The sequence below is a fragment of the Hippocampus bargibanti genome, linkage group LG14 (assembly GCF_051943395.1).
Source record: "Hippocampus bargibanti isolate YZ-2025 linkage group LG14, ASM5194339v1, whole genome shotgun sequence".
NCBI lineage: Eukaryota > Metazoa > Chordata > Actinopteri > Syngnathiformes > Syngnathidae > Hippocampus > Hippocampus bargibanti.
The window spans coordinates 12408613-12430474 of record NC_142747.1 but is presented as its reverse complement, the minus strand read 5'-3'; the positions used below and the strand labels follow the sequence as shown (position 1 = coordinate 12430474).

The 21862-nt window shown below is 38.3% G+C and overlaps 1 protein-coding gene across 10 annotated transcripts in view; it reads right to left on the bottom strand.

The window, feature by feature from the left end:
- The window catches only part of rap1gap2a (RAP1 GTPase activating protein 2a), a 64732-nt gene continuing 42870 nt past the window's right edge, over positions 1-21862 (bottom strand). For 4 of the 10 annotated variants that reach the window (XM_089013594.1, XM_089013597.1, XM_089013595.1 and 1 more), the window contains 22 exons: positions 20823-20907; positions 16131-16166; positions 12861-12893; positions 12366-12398; positions 12058-12279; positions 11856-11959; positions 10754-10832; positions 10606-10659; positions 10101-10184; positions 9920-10020; positions 8686-8815; positions 8439-8594; positions 8289-8360; positions 7672-7758; positions 7431-7571; positions 4943-5092; positions 4551-4663; positions 4355-4453; positions 4134-4254; positions 3884-3986; positions 2883-2956; positions 1-2377 (listed from right to left, as the gene is read on the bottom strand). In XM_089013594.1, coding sequence (XP_088869720.1) covers positions 2369-2377; positions 2883-2956; positions 3884-3986; positions 4134-4254; positions 4355-4453; positions 4551-4663; positions 4943-5092; positions 7431-7571; positions 7672-7758; positions 8289-8360; positions 8439-8594; positions 8686-8815; positions 9920-10020; positions 10101-10184; positions 10606-10659; positions 10754-10832; positions 11856-11959; positions 12058-12279; positions 12366-12398; positions 12861-12893; positions 16131-16166; positions 20823-20907 — 2086 coding nt within the window. In that variant the 3' untranslated portion in view covers positions 1-2368. Of the gene's footprint in view, positions 2378-2882; positions 2957-3883; positions 3987-4133; positions 4255-4354; positions 4454-4550; positions 4664-4942; positions 5093-7430; positions 7572-7671; positions 7759-8288; positions 8361-8438; positions 8595-8685; positions 8816-9919; positions 10021-10100; positions 10185-10605; positions 10660-10753; positions 10833-11855; positions 11960-12057; positions 12280-12365; positions 12399-12860; positions 12894-16130; positions 16167-16790; positions 16895-18197; positions 18311-20822; positions 20908-21862 lie in introns of those variants that run through there. The other 6 variants (XM_089013596.1, XM_089013593.1, XM_089013599.1 and 3 more) reach the window with 5 other exon arrangements.

Here is a 21862-nt window from a genome sequence, read left to right as displayed (position 1 = left end):
TCACACAAAATACATTTTATTTGTTGAATAAATTTCCAGCAGCACATAATGTAATGATATATACATTTACATATTTATACAGCTTTAAAATTCAGAAATCTTCTCCCAACATATCATTTCATTTGGTTTTGTACCTTTCCGTTATTTTTTTACAATGCTCAATAAAATATATTTTAATAAATTAAGTCATTTAACAATCAAAGGGGTGCAAGTCACTAAGGCTGCTGCAAACTCAATGACAAATATTATTCTAACCTGTGTCATTATTTGTGCCTATTTTCTTTTCTCCAGATAACCATTAAAATTCCATTTCCCCCTCAATTTATAAATAAAAATTATTTCTAAAAAAATAATTCTGTCAAATAAAAGTTTAGCCATTGCTAGAATTACAATAATCCTAGGCAGTAAGGGTATTCCTCTTTTTATCACTACCTCTTGTCAAGTTGATATCAGCCTGTTGTATTTTAAACTAGTCTTGCCTTTCTGTGCATGTATGCAACTACTGTATGTTTGCATTGTACATCTAATGGACGGCATACAAAAAGCAGCAAAAAAACCTAAATAAAAATAATAATTACTTCAACGATGAAAAGGTTTCTTCAGCCGTCATCTGTACTTTGAAGGTGTCGGACGTTTCGCTTCTTATCCAAGAAACTAAAGTGTGCGTAAACTAAATGTAAACTAAAGTCTCATTGGTAGTTTAGGCCCTATATATATATATATATATATATATATATATATATATATATATATATATATATATATATATATATATATATATATATATATATATATATATATATATATATATATATATATATATTCCTCAGGTTCCAATATGAGGTCTTTGATCCTCTCTACAAACCCTGTGGTGTTCTCTACGTGATATTCTGTGTTACCAATCAACGGAGTTAAGATAGTTTTTAAATATTTGGCTACATTGTATGTAGAGGAGTCAATGCTACAAACTGGGTCTGAGGGGGAACCCTTCTTTATGTATTTTTGGCAGGCCATAGATACATGGCGTGGCCTCTCCCGGGTATAATCTAAAATACATCTGCTTGTCTATATGTTTTCCTTTCTCTAACTTTTGTAGACAGTCTATCATTTCTTTCTTGTATCTATTGAAAGGGTCCCTTTTTAGTTCCAAGACTTTAGTTTGCTGACGAAGTTTCTTGGATAAGAAGCGAAACGTCCGACACCTTCAAAGAAGTACAGATGACGGCTGAAGAAACCTTTTCATCGATGGACCACTCCTGTACGACTGAGAGCTTACACAGACGTAATTACTTCAACTTCACATTCAGTGTGTTTTTTGCCAGAACTGGTTTAAAGGTAATTCAGTCTTTCTCATGTCATCAAGTAATGACAAGAAAATATATATCATCCACAAAGTGCACACGTAGGGTGATCTAGCAAGCCTCTCGAGGAGGTGAACTGTTTTTGTTTAGCATACTGAACTACGAAAGTCTGTTTCGAAAAAAATATGGGTAGTAAAACAATATGTGGTGACATTTTACTGGCACACAATGTAAATAATAAACGACTAAAGTATAAGAAGAGAATAAAACCATGACATATTCACGCAGTACCATGTACTGCACATAATTTTTCAGACAAAAACACATCAAATCAAGAATTTAACATCCTGACAAAAACAGAAATACTATTCCATGGGTTGACTGAATTCCAGCAGCATTCATAGTGCAGCACCTAGCAAGGTAACAAAAGATTACGCAATACAAATGAACAATTATCATACACATGACAAACTCGAATCAAACACTAATATAAGTTAGACTTCCAATACTTCACAACAGGATCTGTTTCAGGATGCCCTAATTTCCTAACTGGCCAGCAGCTGATAATGCTAAAAAGTAAAACCATGACTAAGCTTTAAACTCATGTTTCCATTTAACATGGGTACATTCTTCAGCTAACAGACGACAACCTGTGAAATGCTTTGGAGAGTTGAGCTCACCGCAACACTCACAGTATCACAGCCTGCTCAGGGTTTCTGAGTCATATGAAAATTTGACCACAAATCTGTATCTGCATCAGATCTGTATCTAAATACAGATATGTCTGTATCTACATACAGATATGTATCAGCATCTGTAAAATAATTTAGCATCTGTAAAATAATTTTCTGTCGACCATAAGTGTATCAAAACGAACCCCAACAACAGTTCTGCACTATACACACAGTTTTAAGAGTTATTTTAAGGGGCTCTGGTGCCCTTGCGAGTCTTGCCGGATCACCCGTGGCTTAGCGACATGGTTCGATAATAATTTGGTTTTGAAATTGTGGTTGTGTTTTGCATTCTCCATTCAACCCACATGGGGCCCATCAAGGCTGGTCATCAAGTTACTCTGACTGAAAGAGAAGTAAAGAGATATTGATCTGTTAATGGTTGACAGAATGTAATTTCATATATCAGGTCAAACAGAATATATTGCACATATAAAAATATGGCTTTGATTGCCTGGGGAAGAGGCTGTTTAGTGTATTTATTCTACATTTTATAGTTTCCAGAGGGCAATGAGAGAATTGGGAATGTCATGGTGGAGCACAGGAGAACATGAGCACAGGAGAACAACTTGACACATGAAGGACGCAGCCGGAATTGAATCTTAAACCTCCAAACTGTGAGGCTGATGCACTAACCACTTGAACAATTTGAGAATTTCTTGACCTTTTTTTCTAAAACTTCCCATTCGCAATTCTCATAACAGTTTTCAAATGGACGTCAATGTCTTGTAAAAGGTCACCCCTTCACAACTGTTCACAGCAATTCATATTATTGGCTAAGAGATTGTTTGAAACCTTTCATCGTTTTTTTACTACTTTCTATCATATAAATGAAAAATAAAAGTCTTACATGTGTGGATGAGTGGCTGATTTTGTCAAATTTAAACTTCAAGTTAGACCTCGGTGATGTCTTATTCCTCCCATCTGCAGAAAGAGGAAAAGGGAGAATGAACAACGCACATTTAAAGGACAACCGGCACCATTTTTTTGTTTCAGAAAAACGTATTATAGCATTTAAAATACCCAAAACACGCAGGGTGATATTTTTAGTCAAATGCAAAATACCAATAAAAATGACTTAAAGTGTCCCAAAACTGCCACAAATGAGCTCGTAACTGGGGAGATTCAAAAAGTCCCGCCCCCTTGTTCGCGATGTCACGCCAGGATACTCCTTCACAAACTACCTTGCTCCAGAATCAAAACAATGGCTTCAGAGAGGTCAGATTCGGAGAAGATGCTTTCTTGTTACTCATCCAGTTATGAATATGATTCAAATAGTTCTGAAGAGGAAAGCTTAAATGTTTGCAATCGATTAAAGAAGTATCAATTCGAGCCATCTGCAGGCGATGAAACCGGTGAAGATCTGAACTCTGATGTAGCGCCCAGAAAATGCACAAGACGGCGCACAAGCTCCATTGGAAATGGGCTGATTTATCCGCTGGGTATTTGTGTAAACTTACACCTTCTTGCGTGTTACCGCAATTGGCTGCCACACACAACAATTCACCATCACGTTATTTATGTAGTTTTCCTTCTAATTTCGCGATCAACACAGTGTTTTCAGACAAAAAAAGGACCAAAAATGCATTGTGTGTCGCTTTCTAGGTCAGGGGTGTTCCCTACGTGACGTCACTTCGGCAATCATCATCAACTCGAAAATAAGACTTCATGAATAATCAGTGCGAGTCTTAGAACGTAAAATATAGCTATATGCGGTGGAATCTTTGTAAAATGCGCTCAGTAAAAGTCATTTGAAGTGATTTTACAAATTATGGACGCAACTTGTCCGGAGGTGTTTGTTGTCCTTTAAGAGGTTCAAAGTGGTGATCATTATAGCAGTATATACTGTACCTGTGGAACCTCGGGACATGATGATGGGAGTTCCTGAGACTGGACTGTCAATGCTGATTGAAGGACTGAAGGCAGAGGATGATGCTAAGGAAGGATGACTGGCCTAGGGAGAGAAGAATAAAAAATGAATGAAACCAACCCCCTGGTATAGTGTTGCTGTATGGAAGTCTTAGTTGAATCCCATATATAACCATGTGGCACGTAAATAGTGGAAGCACAAGACAAATCTATAAATGAAGACCGTACTCACTGTCTCAAGGTCTTCCAAAGCTTCTGGATCTCCCGTAATGCTGCTGAAACTGCTGGTGCTTGATGAAGACCGAGAAATGTTTGGCTTGTTGCCCGTGTTATCCTTCAGTTTAATGAAAGGTCTGGAAGAGGAATTAGGTAAGTTTACCAAGTCAATAGATATTAAAAATAACATCTATTTTCTACTTTGTTCATCATTAGGGTCATGGGAGCCTGTCTCACCTTTCTTTGTTCGGGCAGATCTCGGGTGAGCTGGGGTTGGATAATGTCTCTGACCTCACTTCCTGGGACAGTGGGCAGATCTCTGCTGCCTTTTGGTCACTACAACCCCCCCAAAAAAACAAATCAAAACAAAAATCAAGAACACCATGTATTCAGCAATTGACATAGTAGTGGTGTCTGGAAAACAAAAACCAACCTTCGATTGCATTTTTCAGATTGAGTTTCAATGCTGGAGTGGAGACGGGGGAAGAGTCCAGAACGTCTTTTTACTGGGCTTTTTACTGAAGATTTGGTTGACAATGCTGGAGGCTGAGAAAATTAAATATTACAAATAGCCTGCAGATTTTTTTGACTTCAACATGGCGCCGTGAGAGTGGCTGCCTTTACAGCAACTCTGAGTTTTTGTTTTTATTCTTTTTTTAATTTTTTATGTTTCTCTTCCTTTCATAACATAGCTGCTTTGAAATAGGACTTTCTCCAATATGAGACAAATAAAGGTACATTATTCTTAGGAGAGCGAGATCTTGATAATTAAAATAATGACATGCAATTCCCCTTATCTCCTCCTTCCATGCATACAAAACTTACATTGTAGGTACTCTTGGTACATTCACTGGTGCTCTGAGGCATTGCTCCTCCACTTAAACTGGCTGGCACCCCACCGCCTCCGCCGGGACTCCTAAGGCGATTTGACCCTACGACAGTCTCCATTGAATGGCTCCTCACACGCATCGCCCTCTACAAACAGGAAGAAAACATATAGGTGACTTGTACAATATCAAATTAACATTTAGTAAACAAAATGAAGGCATGTATTGAAAGCCAGCTACAATACATGCAGTGGACATTTTCCCTCGATTAGTTGATGAAGTTGCACAAACTTACCGCAAGAGGGAGGAATTTCGCATAAAAAAAACACCCTCTGCATCATTTCAGTTCGTGCTGGTATTTTCCAACCTCGAAGCCAAGGCAAAATATCTGCATAATGAATATTTTAATTCCTTTATGTAACAAATACTGTTTAATCTCATAAAACATTTGCAGGGTCAAATCAGATCGTTACATTCAGTGCAACGCAGGAATAGCAGGAACTCATTACCATAATGTATTCTATTGTATGTATAGAAACAATTAATACTCTTTTATTGCATTGTCTGCTATATCATATTTTTTATTTGTCACCCAATATCACTGGCATATAAGTGAAATTGATGTTGCCGCATGACCCATGATGGCTTTGTGTGTGGCCATGGATCCCTGGCTGGGCATTATACCGCGTTAAGTCGGTATATCATTGAAAATGAATTGTAATAATTAAGATGTAATTCAGACAGAGCAACGTTACATCACTCGGTATGAAGCACTTGTTTTATTTAATTTTGTAGTACATGTGTGTACTTTGCATGCACTTTGTGTGTACTTTTGCTATGCTATCATTTTATTTCACGAAGATAAAGTGTCATTAGTCATAAAGTTTACATCTATGTTTCGATAGTCTTTCTTAGTGTTCGTACACTCTCCAACTTCCTTCCACATTCCAAAAACATGAATCTTAGGTTAAAATGAAAAATTGAGAATGGATGCATTTCAAGATCCACCATGAAATTGGGGATGACAACCAGTGCAGGCTGTACCCTCACCCAAAGTCATCCGGGATAAGATATTAGCGCTATAGAATATGGATGGATGGATAGACAACAAACGCAGCATATTAAAAATGTTTATTCATGACGAGGCAATCACCCCCTGCATTGTTGACACGCAATACATTGTAACTGCGAGAGCAGCAATGAGAAAAGCGGAAACCGGTACAGACTCCAATGATTGCAACGTGGCTGTCCAGAGTGCCTGTTAAGATTAAGGGTAATGATTGTCAAACAATAACATGGAATAAAAATGCTCTCTTCCCTTGCATATGAACAGACAAATAATTTACAATGAATGTCAGGAGCATTACTGTGCCTTTAGCCAGTACCCAACATGTTCAAATAAGTAATGTGGATTCATCCAAATTCAAAAGTAAAATTAGGATTATTGAAAGATCAACCACTGAAAACCTCCAGGCTGCGCAAACAACTCAAATTGTGACTATCATAAAAAAAATGGACAGATGGGCGCTGTCTGATGAATTGCATGGCACAGCCTAAATGTGGTTGCAAAATAAAATAAGGTTCTATCGATTAAAGTGGTTCAGTTTGGTAATATGGTAGTAGATATTTGTCATATTTTGGTCCCCTCGAACCAGTCGTTCTAAATGGAAGTTCACCAGGATAGTTGTCCATGTTAAGCGTGTTGTTACAACTTCAGCTGTTGCTAAAGCGCTATATAAATCAATGTGTAATGTATTGTATTGTACCTCTGCGTAGTTGCTGAGCAACTGTGATTTGATGTTTTGTAACAGTTACTGAACCAACATTACAAAAACAAATAAAGAAACACACACACACACACACACACACACACACACACACACACACACACACACGCACACACGCACACACACACACACATATGCACGTTAATAAACACACACATAAATAAGTAAAAAAACAAATGAACTAATTCATACATAAAAATAAACACAAATAAGTGAATAAATATATACATAAATAAACATTCAAACAAATAAACAAACCAATAAATTAATACACACATAAATAAACAAACAAATTAATTAATTCATAAATAAGTGAATAAATAAACAAACAAACAAATACATACATACATACATACATACATACATACATACATACATACATACATACATATTTACATAAATACATGAACACACAAATAAATAAACCAATAAATACACACATAAATAAAAAAGTAAAAAACAAACAAATAAACAAATATATACATAAATAAACACATAAATAAGTGAATAAATAAAAAACACACACAAATAAGACAATAAATAAATACACATAGAAATAAATAACTAAATAAGCAAATAAATACATAAATACACAAATAAATAAACATTCTCTCATGTGGTCGTATCCTAGAAAGGTAATTATGGTGTCAACATAAAGGACACAGTTAAAGCAGATTACACATCTGGCATTACATTCACCTTGAACGACTCCAGCAGACCTCCATGCCCACCATTCTCTAGCTTGTCCTCTTCTTCTGCATGGCTAAGGCCCAGAATGGCCTGACTTTGTCGGTGAAGCTCATCATGAAGATTGTCAAGCAATGCAGCTCGTGTTCGACCCTGGAATAAATTCATATTCATGTACACACAAAATCCATTGTAATTGGTTGTCCCTCAAAGGGGTTATGATACTGCTACTCAGTGTTCCTTCAGGGGTCACCTCTAGTTTGGCAAACTTGTCAGATTTGTAACAGGCATTTTCCGCATTGATCAGCTTTGTCAAAAGGAAGTCTCGGAACTCTGGGCCCTGGAGAGAGAAGATCGGAATGATGAAAAAGAAATAGTGGTGGAAATGACTTGCGATCTTTTTTGCCTATATCCGACCAAAATAAACTGAGTCAAACTACACGAATGAAGCTTTTGGGGCTATTAAAATAATGTACTTTTAAGAAACAAGCATAAAAAGATGAATTGTTTTGTTTTTTGAAAGTCTATATATATACAATAAGTACTCATACAATTCATATCTCGTGTCCAAAACCTCTTGGGATGCAAGTCATGTTCATCTAAAACCCAACAAGAGACAGTTTATTTCATTTGATGTCTACCCGAATAGGGACAAATGCCACAACGCAGATGATTAGAAACTCTCTGATGCACAGCATCACTGCATTTGTACCTCATTAGTTAAGCTATTAGATTGATTGCCAAACAAGGACAGTACATGTTTTCTTAGCAAATGGGCTTTGGGCGAACATGTTTAATAGATCAACAGTTAGGTTATTTAAGTTTTATTTCTTTAACATTATATGTTTGGTCTTGTTAAAAAAAATGTACCTTTTTAAAGACAGCTGGATTTGGGAGAAGGGGCCCAAAGGGAGGTACATCCTCCCTAGCAGTCACGGATACCTGTCGAGATGATGAGTAACAGGCTAAGTGGGTAGGTAGCACTTGTTTTTTTTCCTTATTTGAAACCATAGTTTTCACCTTGTACATTGTATTATCGGTGCACGGGTTCTCAACCTGGACCAATACATAGGCATGAAGAAAGTTGGAGGCAATTATGTCAGGAACAAAAGGTGTAGGCTCTTCTTGAAAAACTGCTGCCACAATGTCATTTCCTATGTGCCTTTTCCTCTGAAGCTGAGGGGAAATAGAATAAAAACTCATTGGTCTTCAAACAGATTGATGTCTAAAATTCTTGTCGGGAGATCAAGAGGTGAAGGCCAACTACCTGCTGAACATCACCATCAGTGAAAGGGAGTTTGGTTGACACATGGAACATTATCTCCCGTTGTCTGAATATTGTGTAGACAGATTCCGTCCCAGTTTGTCCATGGGACACATCCAGGCCGCCGCGGAATCTGAAACAGCATGGACACGACAATCTTGATTAAAAAGCCATCATCATTCCATCCATCCATCCTTTGATCCAGAAGAAGTCCAAGATGGTGTCCCAGTAGGCAGCCGTTGGCAAGAGCTCTCACAAGCTTTACATTTTGTTGGTGTTTTTGTGTTGTCTTTGTGTTTACTTTTGTCACGTTGTGTTGTTATGCATTATGTGGAACGGATACAGATTGTTTTTAAGCATTTTTGGCCATGACATTCATCAAGGAGGAACTTCTGAGCAGTTGCAGAAGCAGCACTGTTTTTGATAGGGGTGGATGTCAGTGCCATTTGCTTGTTATCGCTGGATGATTGTGCTTTTTGCGCCTGTAATGGGCAGCTTTTTTGCAGCTCCGTTTTGTTCAGCAGAAAGGTCGATGCATATGTGGAGCTGTTGGGGCTTGGAATTGAAGCGGATTTATGTGGGACAGGAGATGTGAGAAAGTATATTTTCGTCAACGAATGCTACAGCTTCGTGTTTGCTGTCAAAATTTATCTTGTAGCTGACGTGCACATTTCACCATGACATCCCTGATCCACTGGTGAAAAGAACGCTTTGATCATCTCTTTCATCTCAAACCGCTTCATACGACAAAGAAGGTGCAGAAAGTGCTTAGCTTGAATAATTTCCAGTGTCTTTGTGTTGTCATATGATTTTTTATTTTATTTTTGTTTTTTTGTTGTTTTTTAACTTCAAGATGGCGCCACAAGAGTGGCTGCCTTGACAGCAGCTCTTGTATTTTGTTTTTCTACTTCTTTTTCTCTACCTTTCATCACTTTGCTGCTGTAGTGTGAGACTAATAAAGGCTAATATAATATAATCTAATCCATCCATCCATCGTTCGATCTGTTTATTCGCAAAATGGTCTTACTGGCGCTGCGCCGCACAGGATATATCTCACCAAATAGTTTATCATGACATAAGGTACTATAGCACTTTCATGTTTATAGCCAGTCAACAATGTTTTCTGTTTTGCAGTCAAAGCCTAAATTCTTGGTGATCACATTACTTCTTTAAGTGATATTATATATTTGGCTTTGAATCCTAACTTCTTGTTTAAGGGCTTTCTCTCAAATCTCACCCTTTAAAGTCTTGAAGTTCAACATTGTCACCCAGTATACTCAGAAACTCCTTGAAAGCCGGCGACTCCTCATTGTTCCCAAACAACTCTTCTTCAGATGTCTAAATTGAAAGAGGAGTATCGGTGACACAGAGCATCTTAAAATGGAACACAAAGCTGTGACGTCAATACAATGACCTACCTGTCCAAATTGTTGGTAGATCACACCAAATTTGAAGGTGTTGTTGACCTCATGCTCATCAAAAGCTACAATCAACTGAGATCCCTGCGCAACAAAACTGTGATTCATCGCTGTCCAAAACATGTTGTGGTACTTTCAAACATGTCTCAAGGGCAATTTAAGTTGGCTTTTGTTACGTCAGACTGACATGCAAACTCTCAAAGCCCCCTAGACCAACACATCATCATCTTCGTCTCTTGCGTACCAAGACGCAGATGGTATGTTTCCTTCCCTGAGGCACTGGCCAAAGGCAAGCCCCATCATAGCACTCTCTGAGACTTTCAGAGTAATGAAATCAATCCACCGTGTCCATTTTTGTTGTCATTGTTGTTATAACATCAATCTATTGGAATATTGCACTCATTGAGAATGGCAGATGTCAGCTCAGTAGGCTGACATGAGGGATATACTGTAATATGAAAAGGCTCACAGGCTGCACAAGTTGATGTGACTGGAATAAACTTACTCGAGGGTAAAGAACCGGGTTGAACTTTAATCCTGTGGCATCGTCACACAGAAGCTGAAACATACAAAGCTCATCAATAGTAAACAGTTTCTTGTGAAGATCTCAAAAAGATATGACACTCATATTGATGGATTTGTGTGAATCTTACTTTGGCAATCTGAGGTACACTGGGAAGCTGGTTAATGCCTGCTAAAGATATCCTATCATGGACAGTTTTGGTCCTTGACCTGCAATACGGTGACAAAAACTAATCTTCAACAATATTGGCGGCACATCACTCATTCACTGACAGACGTGCAAAAATGCGTCCACTCCAGTGCCAATTTTTTTGTCATTTTCCCTCAAATATTGAGTATTAGGACGACATAAACATTCAATGCAGTGTAAGAAACGTCAGACTATCTTCTTTCATCAGAAAAAAAAGTTCATTTCTAGCTTAATTTGTTCTAGAGTAATATGAGGTGCAAGTGGGGGCGGCTGTCCAAAAGGCAAATGCTGCCCCCCACGCCCTCCTTCAAAGGGAAAAACATTGCCAGAGGTCTAACCAGCCCTTTATCGGTACCCCACGAAAGAAAAGCAAAAACTAGAAACACATTAAGGAATGGCGCTCCACGTCATATTTCAATATCCTTTCATCACTTTGCTGCTGTGAAATGTAAATTTCTCCACTGTGAGACTAATAAAGGTAAATCCATCCATCCATCCATCCATCCATCCATCCATCCATCCATCCATCCATCCATCCATCCATCCATACATCCATCCATTACCCACTGGCAAATGTTGCCCTATTTACACGTCTGTTCTCATGCTAATACACCATACCTTTTAAAGAAACAAACAAACAAACAAACAAACAAAACAAATAAATAAACAAATAAACAAATAAACAAATAAATAAATAAATAAATAAATAAATAAATAAATAAATTTACACGTCTGTTCTCATGCTAATACACCATACCTTTTAAAGAAACAAACAAACAAACAAACAAAACAAAACAAATAAATAAACAAATAAACAAATAAACAAATAAATAAATAAATAAATAAGATCCTCTGAAAGATAACACAATGATGAACATATCCATACTAAACTGGGAAGTTTGATTTTCATTGAGTTTAATTTTCACTTCATTAAGTTACATTAAAAATATCACAGTTGTATTGCTTGCAAGCCGTAATTGCCGCAGGGAACCATCATTTTGTCTGGCTGGTTGGTGTATATTCAGCCTCATGAACTTAGGTACCTGAGCATGATGCGCAATAATTCTTGGCCTTCTATCTCTTCATGTTTCAGAGACATGATGAGGTTTCCTTTGCTGCTGCCAGTGCAGTAGTAGTTCATGTGCTCCTGCACAAAAATATGTTTACATACACGAGATGTGTTGTCAGTACTTTCATCAACAGCTTATCCATGTATGTATATTGAAATACATTATGTCCTCAAACCTTGCCCATAAAGTGTTTACTGTAGGCCCTGGCTGTGCTGTTGCACTCCAGGCGGTAGCTGTGTCCCTCACCAGGACTCATGCCTTCTCCTCCAATCTCATCTTCACAGAAACTAGACTCTGAAGATGAAGGTGTCCCAGCTGGTGCCTCCACATCCTCAATCCAGTAGCCACCAAACTGTGGCAAGATTACCTGGGGAAAGGGGCCACCTTTCTCGAGAACCTTGAGATTGAAGTAGAAGAAGAAAAATAATCTGATCATGCACCACTTTTCATCCTCTTGACATCAAAATACATGAAGTTACTCACATCTTCTATCCGTGGGTAGGGAATATAGTCATCCTGTGTAAGACACGGTACACTTCCTTAAATTTCAACATACTTTGATTTGTAACAACATACATGAGAAATAACAGCTCAAAAAGTAATTCTCAAAGATCAAAAATGTGAGATGTCAGAAAAGCTCAGGCGAAAGCCTGAAACAGGCAGACTGCACCAATCATCAGTTCACGGGGTTGAAGTATTTTTAGGTTTTTGAAGCCTTGTATTGTTTGTGCAATGGGGCACAAATTCATCATACAATCTCGAAATATACTGCTAAGGCCCCTCCGCTAATCCTTTGGACTCTGCAGGAGTGGGAGCTGGTGCAGATCAATATGCTGTTGGAGCTCCCTCAATTTATGATCAATTAGATTAGAAGACAATTGATTTTCGAATGTGAAAGTGTTGAGAGGTGCCAGAGAGAGGACAAAGACATCACAACACAAGCTGATGAACATTAGTAAATCTGCTGACTGGTCACACCTTCCATTTTTTGGTCTCTTCAACTTTAGGAACCTGAATCCATTTGCAGCATGAGGACGGAAAAGCACACGTGTCAAAAGTTAATTTGGATAATGCCAACACTGGATCTTACAGAGCTTGAATGAAATGGTAAATTCTTAAATGGTTATGTCACATTCAATAAGGCATCTGAGGCTGGATTTACACTGCAGTCACACAGGCAAATCCAATATGAATCTGAGCATCAGATTTTTATCCTTCGCAGAGATTTCCTTGTCTTATTTCGAGAAACCACAGTCAAATTGTACTCGAGAGAAAAAAAACCATAAAATAGCAATAATGTCACGTCAACCTTGTAGTGTAAATCCAAATCTACGATTGCTAACACCATTGTTCAAATGAGGCAGTCGAAAACATTTGTTGTCCCTTTGTTGCATCCATTATGTTTTTCATATAAATATCTGACTCCTACACCTCGAAGTAAGAACACACATGGGCCCAAACCAAACAATGGTTATTTGTTAAATTAGTTCGTGGATGTCTGCAATTAACTAATTCACTGCCAGACGTGCAAAAATGTGTCCACTCCTGTGCCAGGGTTTTTGTCATTGTCACTCGAATTCCAGGACCCACAGAATATTGAGTTTTAGGACGACATAAACATTCAATGCAGCATAAGAAAGCTTAGATTTTCTTCTTTCATCGGAAGAAAATTATTTCCTAAATTATATGGGTCTGGAGTTATGAGCTTGAAATGAGGGCGGCTGTCGAAAATGCAATGCAATACATACATATTGGTTTACTTTGCACTCTAACAACATCTGAAGCTGAAATGCTGCCCCCTTGTGGAAGGGTAAAACATTGCCAGAAGTCTGGCTAGCATTTTATTGGCACCGAAGCAAGAAAAAACAGAACTGGAACTAATTCGAGAATGGCGCTCTACTTCTTATTTTCAATTCCTGAATACATTTGTGAAGGGCAGTGAATGAGTTAACAAAGTGTGAACAATTATGCAGTTTAAGAACTTCTCATGAAGCTTGCATTTTTAAATACAGTGTATATATAAAGAAAACATCAAGACTAGGGCTGACTTGGCCGGAGTAAAATAATGTGATTAAATTTTTCTCAGGTGTGTATGTGTGTGTGCGTGTGTATATACATTTGATTTAGGTTTAACCGGGAAAGAAAACCAATCTGCCTTTTATAGGACAATCCTGACATGCTATTAATCACAACAACAACAATAATAATAATAATAATAATAATAATAATAATAATAATAATAATAATAATACATTTAAATTATAGGTGACTTTCAAAACTCTCAAGGACACTATTGCCTGTTATTTAAGTTAGAGAGGTCTTCATAAAAGCGGTTGTACAGTTCCACCTGTTTTGGCTGGTGTATGGATGAATACGTGACATGAATTGCCAATCTGGCACTTTGCTGAGAGGAACATTTTATACAGATGAGCACAAAGCAGAGGAGTTCTGAAAGCAGGCACTTTATCACCATCAATGCCACCAACATCATATATAATATGTGCTTGCTTGCATGACAGTTATTGCGTGTGTACGTGCATATCGATCGCACGAATATTGCAGTCACAGTGGAGCCATTGTCCAAAATATAAAACTGACCACAAAGGTGCACTTATGAGCACTCAATTTTCTCTCTTCGACAAAAGAAGAGGAAGAAGGTAAGAGGTGAAATGTAAGGGAATAAAAAAAACATATGGGTGGGCCAAAATGTGACCTTCAATCAGCACCATTTTTTTCAATGGAACAAAGCAGACTTTAAACACATAGTTCTTATTATTGAGTTTTCGGTTTCTGAGCCCAAGAACAGATCGATGGAAGCCAAGGTTCAGAAAAGATGGATGAGGGCCACTGTTCCTGGAGTGAAACAAACTATTTGATCATTTGCCTGCATTGACTGGCTGTCATTCTCTGATTGTGGTTGAAAAATGTCTGTATGATGTCCACGCTAATCCGTGCACCAGTACATCTAAGGCAATTGTGTCAAACTCGTTTTTTTGCCGCGGGCCACATTGTATGTAGTAATGGTTTCCTCTTAAGGGCCATTATGAATTTAGGAATCCCCTCCACATATTACATACAGATATGTGGACATCAACAAATTGATGTTATTGTGGTTAACATACAACAATTTGAAATTTTGGTTCGGCCTTTAGCAAGCATCATGGAACTTGACAAGCTTGATTTGCTTTTGCGGGCTGAATAAAATGATGCGGTGGGCCAGATCTGGCCCCCGGGCTTTGCCTTTGACACCTGTGATTTAAGCAATACTTGGCAAGTGCAATGAGGGCTCTTTGACTTCACATAACCAGTTTGGGGGCAAGTAGGCATTTTGTCATTTTGTATTTTATGCTTCTTTGAGGTCTGTTCGGGCTTCAGCTTTTAAACATTACATGTAAAAGAGCTTGCGAAATTCTTTTGACCACTTGTTCCATTCTTTCCACTTGAGTATCTTTCGATGTGCTTTTTAAGCCTCCTCTCACAATCTCTCTCCCTTCTCTCCTTATTTATATCCCAATATGGGTTTACTCTTTTCACAGCTGCACCCTTGGGAGCCCATGGATTGAGAACAAACGGGTCACGGAAGGAGGGACTGGTTGGGGGTGGGGGGTGGCAGGAAGGGGGTATTGATCAGGGTGGGTGGTAGGGTTGGTGTGGGGGTGAATCAATAAGTTCCATACAAGAAAATGAGAAGTATTTGGTCGTGCTTTGCTTTGCTTCCCGCAAGCTGTCTATTAAAAGCAATCCGCCACACATGTGGTTTACATTCATTGGTTTAATCAATGTTTTGCTCATCTTTCTATTTTGATCTTGATTTTGGTTGGAGAGATAGAATAGTAGCACATATTGAATCCATGTTGAAGTCAATGTTTAAGCTAATGTCAGGTGAGTTCCTGCTTTTGCAATTTTGGCGCAAAAAAAAACTGAAGGATGATACATCCACTTGCTATTGATTTTGCGAAGCCTGGTCAAATGGAAGTCGAATCGCACGTCACCCAAATCACCTTATGGACCTAGCTTTGATTATCGTGGAACACGCAAGGTTCATCTTCAAACCCGTCCCACAATGCCAGTCAATATATATCGCATGCTTAAAAAAGAAAGAATCAGGGAAATTAAGGCTCAGACTCCAACCCTTGTCTAATTAACTTCTTTATATGGAAGTGCGTCCCAATACCTGAGGCCATTTTGCGTGGTTCAGAAATTAGGCTTGATGTACAAAGACGAAATTAAGGTAGTATGAGATCATACCTGCATTCTCTCCAGCATATCGAAGAATTCTGCAGACTGAGAAAGAGAGAAAAAAGAAAAAAACTGTTATTGAACTCACCATCAAACAAGAGTATTTTGACATGAAACACCAACTCAAAGTTTTTCATTTAAATATCTTACTGTACATTCCCACGAATGAGCTGCGCTGACAGTTGCAGGTTTGCCACTCAAATTCATTGTGTTTACGCAAATATTAGTGAGTCAAGAGGGCAGGACCCGTTTTTCTCACACCCGTGTACATAGTGTGATAAGCAAGCAATCCCCCAGAAAGAAAAACATAAACAAGTGTGTGTGCTTCCATAAAGGCATTTACACATACTCCTCCCAGGTGGTCCAAACCTTTTCACAGAATCATGCTGTGAGGGTGAAAATGGCCTGCACAATTGTGTTTGCGCCGGTTTTGGCACATGTGATGTGTGTGTGTGGAATAATAGACGGTTATGCAATCACAAAATGGAATGACGGAGATAGAAATTGAAAGTTTTCTTGGAGAAAATTAACGGAAGGGTTTCATGATAGTGAAACTCAAATACGACAGTCCACACTACACATTCTGAAGTGCAGAAGAGTGGGACAATAAAACACGGCGTAGCCTCGAAAGAGTGTAGCTCATCAAGACAGAACGGGAAGACATATTACCTGTGTTTGAATGATCCCAGCAGTAAAAAAACTGTAGATTACAACATTTTGAAAGTACTAATAAAATCTAGTATGACCTGAAATTACTTTTGATGAAAACTCATAAATCTACCTCCACTCCCTCCACCTTCAAGCAGCACACACCCTTACCAGGATTATCACTTGGTTAATATTAACAGGATACACAGGATTGAAAATGAGTCAGTATGGAAAATGTAATTAAAACAAAACTCACAAACAAAAATATAATACCGGTAGTCAAATTGTAATAAAATTTTTCATTGTTACATGGTTCTCCGGCATAGGTAATATCAAGAGTGATTAACTCATTCACTGCCAGATGCTGTGCAAAAATGTATACACTCCAGTGCCAGGGTTTTTGTCATTTTCACTCAAATTGCAGGACCCACAGAATATTGAGTTTCACGACATAAACATTCAATGCAGCGTAAGAAACCTTAGATTCACTTCTTTAATCAGAAAAAAAGTTAATTCAGAAAGGTTTGGAGTTATCTGAACTTGAAATGGAAGCGCCTGTACAAAAGTCAAATGCTGCCCCCTTGTGGGAGGGAATAACATTGCCAGAGGTCTGACCAGCGCTTTACCGACAGTCTCCCGCAAGAAAAACTAAAAGCCGAAAAAATTCAGGAATGGCGCTCCACATCATGCTTTTCAATTCCCGAATACATTTGGGAATGGCAGTGAATGAGTGAAATCAAGATAACAGAAATCAGAAAGGCTCATCATTGTGCAGCAAAACAAGCCCACAATGATAGCAGGGCACTTTGCATCAACATCATCTCACAGACCAGATATGAATTGACAATTGGTCAATTTTAACCAGTCGTTGCTGAACCCTGTTTTAGGGTGTCATGTTCATGAGGGACTCCTAATGTTCCTTTTAGCTCGCAGCTGTCCAACTTGACAAGAAACATGTGTGATAGAAAATTCCAAAAAAAGAGTTGAAACTCTTTTCTCCCTGAATCATTCTTACTGCATTCACAGCAGTTCTGTTTTGTTTACACCTACACAAAAGCTTGTTCGAAAATACCACATCCAAATTTGGCATTGTCTTTGCATGACCAGGTGCTACAGCGACTGACAAGCCACAGATACCAAGCAATCTTCCTGAGGCCAGTGTCGTGACATATCAGATTCACACCTGAGCCAGCATCTCAAGTGTGTTTTGTAATGTGACATGTAACACTTCATTCAAAGAGTCTACTTTGAAATAGTACCAGAATAATGGACGTTAATCAAACACAACTTTGCATGCATAGCAGCATTTTACATCTTGTTAAATATTTGACATACCAATCAAGTAGACAAGGGTAGCGATCCTTCTCACACAAAAAAAAAAAACTGAAAACCTTTTGTTGACTTCTTTCCAATAATTAAGTACTGTACCTGGTTTCTCCAAGTTCAAATAGTTACAATCGTCAAAGACAGCAGTTAAATGTCAAGTAAATCCCCACAGAATCCCTTGTTTGGGTCCATGTCACACACATCTATTTTCTTGTGCCCATATTTAATCTCTTTCGAATCTTAAAACAAGTCTGTCTTGAACTGGAAAGTTAAATCGAACATTTGACGAAGTGCTTGCCAAAGTTTGAAACAGGTTCTTCCAGTGTGCATCTTTCTTCATAAAAAAATCTACACGTACGCATACACACAATGTAACATTCTGTTGTAACATCCCTTAGCATCTCACCTATAAACAAAATGTAACCACCAGGACCGGGTTAGTCACTATACATTACTACATTAGATTAAAAAAAAAAGTACAATAAAAAAGGTAAATTGGTCAAAACATTGCATACACACACTCTCTTTCAGGAAGTGGTGGGCCGTGAGGGCCTGCAAGGCCTTCTCTGCTGGAACACATATCTGCATCACAGACCAATGTGAATTGTATTTGGACCATGAATTCTTATTAAATAATTACAAATTGTCTTTCAGCGTCCTTTCATTGCTTTCCCGATGTTGTGCTGCTTCCAGATGTGTTTTGTATTTAAGCATTTAACCAATCACATTTCAGCCATCATTCGTTACCAAGGTCAGAAACCTACCTGCACGCCTTCACAATCAGTTCTGCAGGCTCTTGAGCATAAAAATCAATGCCGGTGATTCAGTTGCTTTCATCAATCAAAGTTCGAGTTGGCAACCCAACGCAACGTCAGAGTTTTCATAAATCATGATTGGCGAGTCACATGATTGGCTATGATCACTAGCCAATCATAGTATCCCTAGAAGCTAATGATAAGTGCATACTGGCCAGAGCTCGCACACTGTATCTGTAGCGAGCTGCATAAGCAAATACATTTTTCTGTTGATTTTATATCGGTTTTGTCCACCCACAAAGGCTGAAGGAGGAGCAGAAATGGATTTTGTTGCAGATATACTGTTCAATCCATTTTCAAGACGGACTTTTCAAGAAAAATGGACATCATTAAGAAAGGTAAGAGAGCACCGAAGCTAGCAAACCTAGTAAATAATATCGCAATATTATGAGGTTGTCATGAATCCACACATTCATAGTAAAAAAAGTTCAATGGCATTATGTCCCAATGACATCCTTTAGTGAACGTGTAGTAATAGCACACCACATTCGCAGCTGATTGATTAAGACATAGCACGACTAAAGGCCTAAGAATGAAATGCACAGCCCACCATTGCTTTCGGGTTTCTGCTTATAGCTTCACATATGCAGGACACCTGCATGTTAAAAAGAGGCTCTTGGCTCTCTTTTGAGAGATTATTTCAGTGTTTATCCACCCAAAAAACGATCAGCGCTAAAACCACCGATTATGGCTGCTCTGCACATATACTCAGTTATATTCCTTTGCAAATATAACAAAGGGAGTGACAACGCATTGTTGACACACCTTTGGTTTGAATGCTTTATAACGGGGGTCACCAATCTTTTTGAAACCGAATTACCCCGTAATATGAAGGGCTTCGAGTTTCAGACATGTTTCACAAATGTGCTCAAATTCCCATCGATACTTGTGCTTATTATTTATTATTTATTTACAGCCTTGGTCTTGCTATTGTTTTTTCGAGATGGGTAGAGTAATCTAAGGGTCACTTGTGGGTTGCAGGGATTCTATACATGTGCTCTGTGTCTATGGTTTGCTTCCTAACCTTTCTGTATTTCAGTCAGTCTTCTTTTGTGTTTTCATTGCCATGAGAATAATTCATTTTTTATTTTTGTTCCTCTTTTCCACACTATTTCTCTCCATAATTACAGCTTTGCTCAAGGTGACATAATGTCAAGCGAGGGGTGGGTTTCTGTGGAAACTGGTTCTTTTATCTATCGTGCTGCAAATCTCCCCTTGGAGAAAAAAAATAGGAGACTTGTGACAGAAAATCCAGGAGATGATTGACAAAACACCACACACAAAATAATTTCCTTAGAAAGCACATACTACTTTGCAGTGTTTCAGTAGCCTTGTGCCCCCTACAACTACCCTCCACCGAACGACAAAATACTATGTCATGCACAAATGGAACTCCACATGTACCATTGCCACAACCCTTTTGGCCAAAATAATAAATTATTAATGCTTCTCACAGGGTCGAATCGCTTCCCAACATGTTCTCGCTTGAGAAAACACAAATCAAACAAACAGTCACAAAAAGAAATGTAACAGGCAGATGTGTTTGTTCTTCCCAAAACAACCGAAAAGGCCACCTTCACCCCAAATATGTAAAAATGTAAATTTCTCCACTGTGAGACTAATAAAGGCATATCCAATATCCAATATCCAATATCTAATATCCAATATCCAAAATAGACATATTTCATGTTTCATAGTCAGTGATCCCATTAGTACAAATTTATGAGCAGGACTGCAACACAAAAAAAATCACTTTTGGAATTGACCAAACATTTGAACTTCACTGTGAATATATATGATGTGATATCTAAAGTTTTTAAACTCCCAATTCGTCAACGTGACTGAAATTCTTCCTCTCAGCTGAGACATTGCATCAATGGGACCGAAACAATAGATTTTTCAGATATCCTACCTTCATGCTGGGGGGAGCGGTGCGGGGCGGTGATGGGGGACATTCTCCCAGAGGGACGCTGGAGATGTTCAACAGTTCCTGTTTCCTGGATAGAAGTTCAAAAGAAGTCACTTTGTTGATGTTTATTACAAAGTAAATTCAAATATAGATAAAAGATCATGGGCTCATCTTTGTCTCAAATCTGAAAATTATAAGGAATATTTATATATTTCAAACATGATGGTATCAAGACATAGATTCATGAAAGTTCCTTGGGTTACTTATCGTACCTCGTAGTTTTCACCTTACACGGGGGCTTTCTGGTCTCTATTAACCGAACATAAATAAATCAATTCTATCCTAAATTGTTTTCCACACACTTTGACCCATCAGGCTTATGCTTGCGTTACTTTCTAGCCAGCCTGCTTTCTGCCACCGTCAAGCGTCACGAGCGTGCCTCTCTTGGTGGTACTTGATCTCTTATTGACATTTTGTTTTTTTCATTCAATTTATCTGAGGTCACTCACATGTGGTAAGTGGGACAATGTTTATAAGATTAATGTTTATGTGACAGAAGCCAACTCCGTGATCCGTCACTTTACCTTGGAGATTATATACAAATAGTTACAAAGCCTGGCAAAGGCTTTAATATAAATGAGCGATGACCCTTCTTGAGGATGAAGGTTAAAAAAAGTAATCTCAATAGTGCAGGAGTCTTTATGAACTAAATTACACCGCTCCCGCTGGGTTCCATGAAGCAGCTGGTGCCTTCTTGCCCAATTTACTAAAGGTTGACAGATGTGGAAGCACATCTTGTAAAAGGGCTGAGACAGAATCCTCTGCCAAATGAGCAAAATTGTCACATGGTTTATTTTGCCCCTCTGAGACACTAGAAATACCTTGTCGTGATTTTTTTTCAAAGGCAAGTGTCTGTTTTTAATGTCAGGTTACTGCAGGACATTTTCCAAATGCATCAAAATTGGAATTTTACAAAAATAATAATATTGAACTATGAGCAACACTATTTAAAGGACAACCGACACCTCCAAGTTGCGCCCATA